This window comes from Salvelinus alpinus, chromosome 2 (assembly GCF_045679555.1).
Source record: "Salvelinus alpinus chromosome 2, SLU_Salpinus.1, whole genome shotgun sequence".
In the NCBI taxonomy this organism is placed as follows: domain Eukaryota; kingdom Metazoa; phylum Chordata; class Actinopteri; order Salmoniformes; family Salmonidae; genus Salvelinus; species Salvelinus alpinus.
The window spans coordinates 65439124-65451796 of record NC_092087.1 but is presented as its reverse complement, the minus strand read 5'-3'; the positions used below and the strand labels follow the sequence as shown (position 1 = coordinate 65451796).

Here is a 12673-nt window from a genome sequence, read left to right as displayed (position 1 = left end):
AAGCTCTATTTTTGTCTCATCAGACCACATGACCTTCTCCCATTCCTCCTCTGGATCATCCAGATGGTCATTGGCAAACTTCAGACAGGCCTGGACATGCACTGGCTTAAGCAGGGGGACCTTGCGTGCGCTGCAGGATTTTAATCCATGACGGCGTAGTGTGTTACTAATGGTTTTCTTTGAGACTGTGGTCCCAGCTCTCTTCAGGTCATTGACCAGGTCCTGCCGTGTAGTTCTGGGGTGATCCCTCACCTTCCTCATGATCATTGATGCCCCACGAGGTGAAATCTTGCATGGAGCCCCAGACCGAGGGTGATTGACCGTCATCTTGAACTTCTTCCATTTTCTAATAATTGCGCCAACAGTTGTTTCCTTCTCACCAAGCTGCTTGCCTATTGTCCTGTAGCCCATCCCAGCCTTGTGCAGGTCTACAATTTTATCCCTGATGTCCTTACACAGCTCTCTGGTCTTGGCCATTGTGGAGAGGTTGGAATCTGTTTGATTGAGTGTGTGGACAGGTGTCTTTTATACAGGTAACGAGTTCAAACAGGTGCAGTTAATACAGGTAATGAGTGGAGAACAGGAGGGCTTCTTAAAGAAAAACTAACAGGTCTGTGAGAGCCGGAATTCTTACTGGTTGGTAGGTGATCAAATACTTAGGTCATGCAATAAAATGCAAATTAATTATTTAAAAATCATACAATGTGATTTTCTGGATTTTTGTTTTAGATTCCGTCTCTCACAGTTGAAGTGTACCTATGATAAAAATTACAGACCTCTACATGCTTTGTAAGTAGGAAAACCTGCAAAATCGGCAGTGTATCAAATACTTGTTCTCCCCACTGTATATATATACTCAGCAAAAAAATAAACGTCCCTTTTTCAGGACCCTGTCTTTCAAAGATAATTTGTAAAAATCCAAATAACTTCACAGATCTTCATTGTAAAGGGTTTAAACACTGTTTCCCATGCTTGTTCAATGAACCATAAACAATTAATTAACATGCACCTATGGAACGGTCGTTAAGACACGAACAGCTTACAGATGGTAGGCAATTAAGGTCACAGTTATGTAAACTTAGGACACTAAAGAGGCCTTTCTACTGACTCTGAAAAACACAAAAAGAAAGATGCCCAGGGTCCCTGCTCATCTGCGTGAATGTGTCTTAGACATGCTGCAAGGAGCCATGAGGACTGCAGATGTGGCCAGGGCAATAAATTGCAAAGTCTGTACTGTGAGACGCCTAAGACAGCGCTACAGGGATACAGGATGGACAGCTGATCATCCTCGCAGTGGCAGACCACGTGTAACAACACCTGCACAGGATCGGTACATCCGAACATCACACCTGCGGGACAGGTACAAGATGGCAACATCAACTGCCCGAGTTACACCAGGAACACAGAATCCCTCCATCAGTGCTCAAACAGTCTGCAATAGGCTGAGAGAGGCTGGACTGAGGGCTTGTAGGCCTGTTGTAAGGCAGGTCCTCACCAGACATCACCGGCATCAACGTTGCCAATGGGCACAAACCCACCGTCGCTGGACCAGACAGTACTGGCAAAAAGTGCTCTTCACTGACGAGTCGCGGTTTTGTCTCACCCGTGGTAATGGTCAGATTCGTGTTTATCGTCAAAGAAATGAGCGTTACACCAAGGCCTGTACTCTGGAGCGGGGTCAATTTGGAGGTGGAGGGTCTGTCATGGTCTGGGGTGGTGTGTCACAGCATCATCGGACTGAGCTTGTTGTCATTGCAGGCAATCTCAAGTTTACATACACCTTAGCCAAATACATTTAAACTCAGTTGTTCACAATTCCTGACATTTAATCCTAGTAAAGATTCCCTGACTTCGGTCAGTTAGGATCACAACTTTATTTTAAGAATGTGAAATGTCAGAATAATAGTAGAGAGAATGATTTATTTCAGCTTTTATTTCTTTCAATACATTCCCAGTGGGTCAGAAGTGCACATACACTCAATTAGTATTGGGTAGCATTGCCTTTAAATTGATTAACGTGGGTCAAACGTTTTGGCTAGCCTTCCACAAGCTTCCCACAATAAGTTGGGTGAATTTTGGCCCATTACTCCTGACAGAGCGGGTGTAACTGAGTCAGGTTTATAGGTCTCCTTGCTCGCACACGCTTTTTCAGTTCCGCCCACAAATTTTCTATATGAATGAGGTCAGGGCTTTGTGATGGCCACTCCAATACCTTGACTTTGTTATCCTTAAGCCATTTTGCCACAACTTTGGAAGTATGCTTGTGGTCATTGTCCATTTGGAAGACCCATTTGCGACCAAGCTTGAACTTCCTGACTGATGTCTTGAGATGTTGCTTCAATATATCCACATACTTTTCTTTCCTCATGATGCCATCTATTTTGTGAAGTGCACCAGTCCCTCCTGCAGCAAAGCACCCCCACAACATGATGCTGCCACCCCCGTACTTCACGGTTGAGATGGTGTTCTTCGGCTTGCATGCCTTCCCCTTTTTCCTCCAAACATAACGATGGTCATTATGGCCAAACAGTTCTATTTTTGTTTCATCAGACCAGTGGACATTTCTCCAAAAAGTATGATCTTTGTCCCCATGTGCAGTTGCAAACCGTAGTCTGGCTTTTTTATGGCGGTTTTGGAACAGTGGGTTCTTCCTTGCTGAGCAGCCTTTCAGGTTATGTCGATATAGGACTCGTTTTACTGTGAATATAGGTACTTTTGTACCTGTTTCCTCCAGCATCTTCACAAGGTCTTTTGTTGTTCTGGGATTGATTTTCACTTTTCGCACCAAAGTACGTTCATCTCTAGGAGACAGAACGCATTTCATTCCTGAGCGTTATGACGGCTGCGTGGTCCCATGGAGTTTATTCTTGCATACTATTGTTTGTACAGATGAACGTGGTACCTTCAGGCGTTTGGAAATTGCTTAAAGGATAAACCAGACTTGTGGAGGTCTGCAATTTTTTTCCTGAGGTCTTGGCTGATTTCTTTTGATTTTCCCATGATGTCAAGCAAAGAGGTACTGAGTTTGAAGGTAGGCCTTGAAATACATCCACAGGTACACCTCCAATTTACTTAAATGATGTCAATTAGCCTATCAGAAGCTTCTAAAGCCATGCCATAATTTTCTGGAATTTTCCAAGCTATTTAAAGGCACAGTCAACTTAGTGTATGTAAACTTCTGACCCACTGGAATTGCGATACAGTGAAATATAAGTGAAATAATCTGTACTTAAACAGTTGTTGGAAAAATGATTTGTGTCATGCACAAAGTAGATGTCCTAACCGACTTGCCAAAACTATAGTTTGTTAACAGGACATTTGTGGAGTGGTTGAAAAACGAGTTTAATTGACTCCAACCTAAGTGTATGTAAACTTCCAACTTCAACTGTATTTACAAGGGGTACCAGTACAGAGTCAATGTGCAGGGGCACTGGTTAGTCGAGGTAATTGAGGTAATATGTACATATAGGTAGAGTTAAAGTGACTATGCATAGATAATAAACAGAGAATCGCAGCAGCGTAAAAGAGGGGGGGCAATGCAAATAGTCTGGGTCGCCATTTGATTAGCTGTTCAGGAGTCTTAAGGCTTGGGGGTAGTAGCTGTTGAGATGCCTTTTGGACCTGGACTTGGCACTCCGGTACCGCTTGCAGTGCAGTAGCAGAGAGAACAGCCTATGACTAGGCAGCCTATGACAATTTTTAGTGCCTTCCTCTGACACCGCTTGGTATGGAGGTCCTGGATGGCAGGAAGCTTGGCCACAGTTAAAGGCTTTAATTGCGTCAAGAATTTCCTCCTCTGTAATTTGGCCGTGTCATGAGTCTTTCTGTACAGCTGTTAATTTTACATTATTAATAGAAAACAAATCCATACAATTAACTTCCGTTACTGGAGATGGAGGAGACCAAAATAAAAACAAATGCTTAAAATACTTTGCTTCCTCTTTCAAAATATTGTTTAGTGAATCATCGTTGACTCCATCATTTATAACAAGTTTCAGTAAATCATTTTTGGTAGCATTTCTATGTCGAAGATTTAAAAAAACATTTGATGCATTTTTGCCCATATTCCATCCAGTTCGATTTCTTGTATAATATATTGCACTTGATCTATCTTGAATATGTTCGTCCATTTCTTTTTTTCTATGGTACTGTGATAGTTTTTGTGAACTGCCCTCTGTGTTGGAATGTCCAGACATTTCATTCTCCCTCCCCCAACCCTCTCTTTTCATCTCTCTGTCCATCCAGCCCCCCTCTCTCTGTCTCTCGCTCTCTCTCTCTCTGGCTCTGTCCTGCCGATGAATGGCCGGTGCAGAATGCTTTCAATCAGGTGGTCTGGCTTTGTGCTGAGTTAGTGCAAAGTTTTCTCCATGACTGCTTCCGAACATTCCAGCCCCTTTGTGTCCATGTGTGTTTGTGTGCATCTCTTTGGGTGCGTTTGTGTGTTTGTGTTTGTATGGTCTGCCTGTGAGCGCGTGCATGTGCATGTCTCTTGTTGTGTGTGTGTGTGTGTGCTGTCAGTGCTGGATGTTGAATTGGCCTGTTTGTGTTTGCCTGTCAACTACACTCCAGACGAGTCCAAATTCTCAAAGACAGAGACTGTGACCCCAACTTCCCCTCGGTTGTGTGTATGTGTGTGTAACGGGTGTCGTCGGATGAGGAATAATCGGACCAAAGCGCAGCGTGGTAAGTGTTCATGCTTTTTATTTAAACTGAACACAATAACAAAAATAACAAAGAGAATGAACGAAACCGAAACAGTCCTGTCAGGTGCAGAGACACAAAACAGAAAATAAATACCCACAAAGCATCGGTGGGGAAAAGCTACCTAAGTATGGTTCCCAATCAGAGACAAAGATAGTCAGCTGTCCCTGATTGAGAATCATACCCGGCCAAACAAAGAAATACAAAACATAGAAAAAAGAACATAGAATGCCCACCCAAATCACACCCTGACCAAACCAAAATAGAGACCAAAAGCTCTCTAAGGTCAGGGCGTGACAGTGTGTGTGTGTGTGTGTGTGTGTGTGTGGTGGGGGGGGGGATTGGGGTCAGAGGATGTGTGTTTTTTGGTGTAAGTCTGTTGAAAGTGCTTGCATTTCCATTGTATTTTTTTTTTGCGTGTGTATGTGTTTCTGAGTAAGTGTCTGTGTGCATGGGGAATTGGAAAGTGAATGTTTTTCCACTCTGCTGACCAAGGTTGCCACCCCGTCACAGAGAGTGTGAGAGAGAGTGAAAAGGGGAAAGAAAACACATTCATTCAACCCCAGCTCTACTTTCTCCTCCAAATGCACTAGAATGGAAGAATAGGAGCTGTCTCTGGCTTCCTGTATGACTCATACTCTGGCAATGCAGTACTTCGATAGAGGCTACATCCCAAATGGCACCTTATTCCCCATTTAGTGCACTACTTTTGACCAGGGCCCATAGTGCACTTTAGAGAATAGGCTGCCATTTCGGGCGCACTTACAGTCCGAGGGGAAAACGAAGAGCTAAGGGCCACTGTGAGATTTGAATGAAGCTCACAGCAGCACTCGTATTCAGAGCTGAACTGACAATACATTATCCGTTTTCTTCCCTACTTTTCTGTCATGTTTTTCATGTGGCTGCCTGCGTACATTGGTTTCCTGGTCTCCTGACGAAGACCTATTGCCGTTTTGAAATGTTGTAATGATTAAAAAGATATCTCTTCGTAGCATGCAGATGGTGTGCAGATGTTTATTTATTTTCTACCTTGTTTTCATACATTTGAGGTTCAATGGTTCACTGCCTGCAGTTTTTTTGTGTTGTGTTAATGTTGCTAGACTCACAAACAGTGTCTTTTATATTTCCTTATGGATAGGGCTTTTTAACCAATAGTCAGCAATCTGGCACGAGCGCCTAAGTCTATTGGATAAAGTTTTGCCAGTACCCACCTTTAAGAAAACCTTATAAAGATTTATTAGCAATATATACATTCAAAATCCTAAGCACTATAGGCATTTTTTATCATTTGGAAATTCAAAATATGGATTCATAACCATTTATTAATGAACAGTACTATATTGTAATAAGCCTACCATCCAATAGCATATCTTCTCCTTGAGCTGTTAGATTAAGAACGGAGAGCTAATTAGGTCTCTATACAGGGTTTGATACTGCGACCAAAACAGTCGCAGTATCGACCGTTTTACCTGGCATTGCTACACACATTTTTAAATGGTCGCAAGGGTGCCAGGGCTTAAAATGGACCTGGCCACGTTAGTTTTCGTTTCAGAATTAGCTTTTTATTTTTTTATTATCGTGATTTATTCAAACAGTAATGTGCAATTTACCAAACATATACCAACTTTCTGAAGAGGAAACAACAGCGTGGGAATGCCCCTGTCTGTGTGTGTGCAGTGCGCGTAGGGCCTATGTCTACCACTTTGTGTAGCCTTTAACGATGCTAATGATAGCCTAACCGTGGTCGAGGAGATGGAAATGTAAGTAAAAGGTAACTACAAAGTAGCCTATTCCTACCTGGCAGAACCATGATTATTTGCATCAATCCAGTGGCCATTTGTTTTGAAAACTCCATCACAAGTGCGCTATGGACACACACACACACACACACACACACACACACACACACACACACACACACACAGTGAATACAGTATGCCTAGTCTGAATAGAATTATGCCCACAGACATTATGTCTATGAAAGCGCTACTCATCTCATGTAGTGGGCCGAGTACCTTTTGTTCAACACTCGTGTTTTTCTATCCTTTTGAAATACATGAAATACATCCTTCCTCACGACAGCAGCTCTTGAGAGGGATGAAGCGGTGCATCAAGATAATGATGTGATTATCGTGAAAAATACAAACGTTTCGTCATGATAGGCAGTCATGACTTTATTTCATTACTACTGCCAATTTGTTTTGTGTGTGAAATAATGAAATATGTATGTATTCATCATTTCTTTGACGTCTTTCTCAATTTCCAAGTTATCATAATACAAGGGTTGTCAAATATTCACCTTTTTATATTCTCGCTCGGCTGTACATTTTGATCCATGACGTCATCTTTTTTCTTCCTTCAGCTCTATTATTAATTGTACAGTATGTGTACATGTTGCATTTGCTTTGAAAGTACTATGCGTATTGCCATTCATACCAGTAAAGCAGACTTCCTTTTGAATTGATTTGTTCAAACATCGCTAAATGTTCCATCGAAGACCCTAATGGAATATGCCTACAATAGCTTTGTTTACATGCTATCAGTTAACCACTGTATCATATATGACGCTGTTTGTGTATCATTGTGCGTGTTTGAAATGATCTAAATGAATGAAACTAAACTAAATCCCTTCCCCGTCTCCCCTGTTGACCACAGATTGTGCAGCCTGACCCTCAAGAAGCTGATTGTCCTCAAAGAACTGGACCGAGAGCTTAGCTCTGTGGTGATAGCTGTCAAAATACAGGTGAGTCCAGTTTAAGAAGATTATGACGATTTAAGTAATTTGCTTCGGATTCTATTACTATCAAATGGAGTGTCCATAAAAACACAGGAACTTGGATTGCTATTGACCGTTGAAGTCTCGTGTTATGGGATGGTTTGGTAACAACTGTTTGCATCAATTGGCTGACTATTTTCTGAAATGAACAGAAAAATCAAAGGACTATATCAAGGTCAATACTACTCGTCAATTTACTCAAATATGGCAATAACTAACAAAAGCCTAATGGCCAACAAAAGCTCATGGTCAACATCGGAAGTGTTTTTCACTTCTCTGTGGTCCTCCTTACAAGCTATTTCTATAGTCATTGCATATATTTTCTACGTCCTTTATTTCATGCATCTTGGCAGAATTGCGACGTAGCTACATACTTTTTCCTTTCACACCTGACAACCTTTCAGAATCTCTCCTTCCACTAAGCTCAATAGTCTCAGAGGACTACCCAAGCGGTTACCAAGGTGACATCTTGTTCGATAGGAACAGGATAGGAACAGAGAGGAAGGGAAAATATGACAGTTATGTCTGACCGTTACTTGGGGCACTCTGCATTCCAAAGTAGTCGCTTTGGTCGCGGTACGGCCCAGTGCTCCAGTATTGCTCAGGGTTCTATGCAGTCAGAGAGAAAGAGCATTGTGTGGTTGAACTGTGTTCTTTCTGTTCTCTCTAATTACTGGTGGTAAATTCACTGGTCATAGATTATCAGAAATCTTTGCAATAATTCTATCCACTGTACATGGCGTGCTTACCTTTCAGATGCACACAGAGATATATTGACCGAAGTGTCAGTCAATATTTCCCACTGCTTCTCTCTTCTCAAGTAACTCGGTACTTCAGCATATTTCTGAGAACACCATTCAGGTCTATTCATTTCCTCGAGTGGTAATTGTAATGGCTAGCTAGCACCTGTCTGCCTGCTACTTGTCAGAAAAGGGACTTAAAATGGCCACATCTGATCCTCTGATGACGGCATGTTGAGCGGCAACACAAAAGAACCGAAAGTTGCAGCGCAGGCAGGAGTAAAGACGGGTCTCGACTGCTCTTTATTCCCCATTGACAGGAGGAAAAATAGTGTGAAAAATGTTTATTCTTGGTCACTCTCTGTATCTCTAGCTACAGAACTCAGAAGACTGTGGCGATTTGGTTCCGTATGTTAAAACCCGCTAATGCATACTTGTTTTTGGACTTTTCAGTATTTTTGAATGCATTCAGAAATTAGTTAATTGTATTGTCATTGAGCTAGCCAATAGCTTTGGTTGCAGACTTGTCTGAAGTCAACACATACCTACGCACGTAGTTGTCTGTCAGGGCCGATGGGGCTACTCTTGGAAGCCACATGTCTGTTCTTCCTACTCTGGGATCAATTAGCATTAATGTCTTGTAGCTAGCGCCCTTTTTTTGTTTGCTGAGTCACCATGAGGAATGCAGGTCCGAATACAGATTTTTCCATGTGTTTTGTTTTCCTCGCATACTTTCCTCCTCCCTTTCATCTCTAAAGACTGAATGTTTTGTGAAGCTTCATCACTGATAACTGTCTGCTGGTCCATTGTAGTACAGCTGTGTGCGACAGCTCATTAGAAGTTTGATGCTGACTGCTGCTGTTGTCTTGTTAGCGATTAGCCTGTTGCGTTTACAGTCAGTTAATTTGGATGTGAAGCTAGCCTAGCCTCCCACAAGAAAACAAAATGGTCAGCATGGAGAGTTAGTAAAGCGCTAACTGACCGTGATAGAAAGAAAATAAGCTTTTCCCCCTATTTTTTTTCTGCATGTCACTGGTCGTGTCCGAATTCTGGCTTGACTACTACTTACTTAAACTGCATACATATTAATCGTACTATGTATTGTTTAGTAAAAAGTATGCTGTAGTATGCTACGGCCGCAACGTACAACTGGGAACTCGGAAGCAAAACGAGCTCAGACTGGGGGAAATCGTGACGTCAGTGATCTTCAGCTCTACTAGCATGCCGAATTTCATCTGAGTTGGATGACTGTTCAAAAATATTTTTCCCAGTCGGAGCATGTTTTTTTTTCAGGGTTCCCTGTTGTCTTAAATGCACCATCAGTTATGGCTTTGCATATGAACTGAAAAGGATCGTCTGTAGCCCCACCCAGTGACCGTTCACTACAGCGGAGTGTTGTTGTTAGCTAAGAAGCTAGCATTTGGAAAAACGTATTTGGAGTAAGCTTGAGTTAACCGTAGGCCTAAACATGCATCAATTGAAGAGTCACCTGTAGCTTGAGAGGAATGGGGAGATGCAGTAGAGGAATGACGCAGAGAGCTACTCTTCCTCTGATCAAGCCATGAAATGTCCCTCCCCATCTTTGGAGGATGCATGCTCTCAAAGACTTGGCCTCTATTAGTTGATCTAGGCTACTAAAGATTATGTATTGCACCTGCAATAACATAGCTCAGATGTGCGAGGGCATCTTTTATGCTGAAAAGTTGAGAGTATAACAGTAGATTTTTATTATTACAAACAAGAAACACTTTTAAATGAAACAGAAATCCAATTTGGGTTTATAAAAAGGACTTCACCAAAAACAGTACAAAATGAATAAATTAATAGCTAAAAACTAAATACATCCAAAACACATAAATGTACTTCTTAATCAAATCAAAGTTTCTTGATCCCGTACGCAAAAAGTAAAAAGAAAGAAATTAAGAAATATCAGAACGAGCAATGTCAGAGTCCGAAAATGCACAGGGTATAAAACGTTATATTTTGTGTCATGCTCGCGAACGTGTTGTTTCCCAGCTATTCATTGATTTCGGTAGCTCATCCCCATATCTAATTGATCAGCTGTTGTCAAAACCGAAATGAGTATGACATCCAGGCATTTAAATTATACTTGATTTTCAAAATGCCACATACTATAAAATGTTATTTTTTAGGACGCACGTTTGGGTATTCAGACACGGCCACTGATACACGATGAAAGCTGGTATTGGAAGTGGGGTGAGATGATAGAGCATGCTTGGAAAGACTCAGCGAAATGACGTTGACACGAGCAGCACCGGAGATATTGAGATGAGCGAGATGCTCTCTCACAGTCGCACACAGTATCTGTGCACGTGTTTGCATCACGCTGTTCACAGCGTGCTAGCGAGGGCACCAAAGAAGGTGAGCCTCATGCTTCAGCGCTCTTAGTTGTTGCGGAAATTGATCCATTAAGCTGTTGACTTTCTGTATCTACATCATATCGCTGAGTCTACCTTTAAATTGGCTGGATCAGTAGGTTACTGAGGTAACATGCAACTCCAAGACCCTGTCCAGAAGCAACCCCTAAACTTTAGCCCCTACCTTCTAGGCATCATTGGCAAACACTCCTTCTTTGACACAGGAATGTGTACGTTTTAGAATTTAGTTTCTATACACGTTTCTCAGGGAAAGTAACATTGCAAAGTCAAAGTGTTACCACCAAATGTCTTTGTTTCAGTCACCATTAGATCCCTAACTCTCTCTGTACCTCTCTTTAAATCTTCCGCCACAGGGGTCCAAGCGCATCTTGAGGTCCAACGAGTATGTCCTTCCCCCAGACGGACTGATGGAGACTGACCTTGAGCTAACCTTCTCACTCCAGGTATGGCCAGGTTAACATGGCTTTCAAAAGTATCAAAGAGTGATCCGTTATGTGACTGAAATACGTATATTCATTAGCCAATGGTTGATGTACAGCACTTTTTGCTAAATTAATGGCAGTGCCTGTGTAAACATATCATACCCCCTTTTTTAGTTTTTGTGTATTTCCTACACCTCAGGTTGGCGTTCAAAGCCCATCTGAGGTGGCGGATCTGAAGGCATCAAAGAAATGACTGACTGAAGAAAAACATTGTCATGGCTACAGACATGATGTAAGGTGTGATGTAACCTCCTGTAACACCTAATGTGTGTTACGCCCTTTTCTGTCCCCCTTAGTATCCCCACTTCCTCAAAAGGGACGCCAACCGATTGCAGATCATGCTGCAGAGGAGGAAGCGATATAAAAACCGTACCATCCTGGGGTATAAGACCTTAGCTGTGGGCGTCATAAATATGGCAGAGGTAAAGACAACAGCTTAATATTTGTGACCAATGTTTTTTATCACAACAGCAAATGAAGTCAAACGCACGTTGCTTGTCATTGGGGTTATACATCCGTAACTATGGAAACAGGGCCCATGGTGCGAAATACGGGGGAGCCGAGGAGGGGCTTAGCTCCCCTGAATGAAATGTTAGCTCCCCTAAATGCAACAAAAGTCAAACTTTGGGGGGTCTCTAAATAATGCTAATTTAACCATTCTCCTATTCATTTAAAATGCAGTGGTAAATATGTTTTACAGTGGTAAATATGAAAATAAAATCTTCCAATGAAATGAACACCCCCACCTCTTTTTTCATGGTTTATAACATTATTTCTTTGTAGCAGCGCTGTCCATCCAGTAGTGCTGAATTTCGGCTTTAGATGAGCTCCTTTTCCGCATAGATTTTCCTTTGTACTTCCTCATTTTTTGCCATTTTTTGCCATACGTCCTTGAGAAAAATAGCCTTTATTCCAATGCATTTCAGGTGTCCCAACTTTTCAGGCTACAAAAAAGCTTAATTTGTCAGCAAGACGCATCAATTAATGTAGGCCTAATCAATGGCAATTGCGGAATATCATTAGGCACACTTTTTTGGTGTTTTGTAACAGATGTCTATTTCCATTCATAAAATGGCGCGAGTATGCAGTTTGGATGCTGGAATTATTTTGGAGTGGACGAACATTCCTACTTTTTAAAGAGATTTGTTTGACAATCAGATGAAAATATCATGACTGGTTGTGTTCATGTCACATTAAAAGGTAATACATTTTTACAGTTTAAATGATGTCTTTATTATTAAGTGCTTGCACTCAAAACAGGTGTAATTCGCACTCTGGCATGGCCTATACCTCAACACATACCCCAACAAACACTTATACCTCAACACATAGCCTGCCTTTATTGGTTTGCAGGAGGCATAAGCAACTCCACCTAACCTGGTCTCAGAGCATTTCATATTATTCTGTACGTAAATTCGAAAACTCCATGTATATCATAGCTAGGCTAGGGGTTAGGGTTAAGGTTAGGTTAGGAGGTTGGTTAAAGTATTAGAGTTAGGAGTTAAGTTAAAGGGTTAAGGTTAGGGGACGGGTTAGCTAACATGTTATGTAGCTGCATAGTAGCCAAAAAGTAGT

The 12673-nt window shown here is 41.8% G+C and overlaps 1 protein-coding gene across 2 annotated transcripts in view; it reads left to right on the top strand.

The window, feature by feature from the left end:
- Positions 1–12673, top strand: part of LOC139544025 (phosphofurin acidic cluster sorting protein 2-like) — a 104785-nt gene that overhangs the window by 41515 nt on the left and 50597 nt on the right. For both annotated transcript variants that reach the window (XM_071350698.1, XM_071350707.1), the window contains exons 2-4: positions 7357–7444; positions 10970–11059; positions 11395–11520. In XM_071350698.1, coding sequence (XP_071206799.1) covers positions 7357–7444; positions 10970–11059; positions 11395–11520 — 304 coding nt within the window. The remainder of the gene's footprint in view (positions 1–7356; positions 7445–10969; positions 11060–11394; positions 11521–12673) is intronic.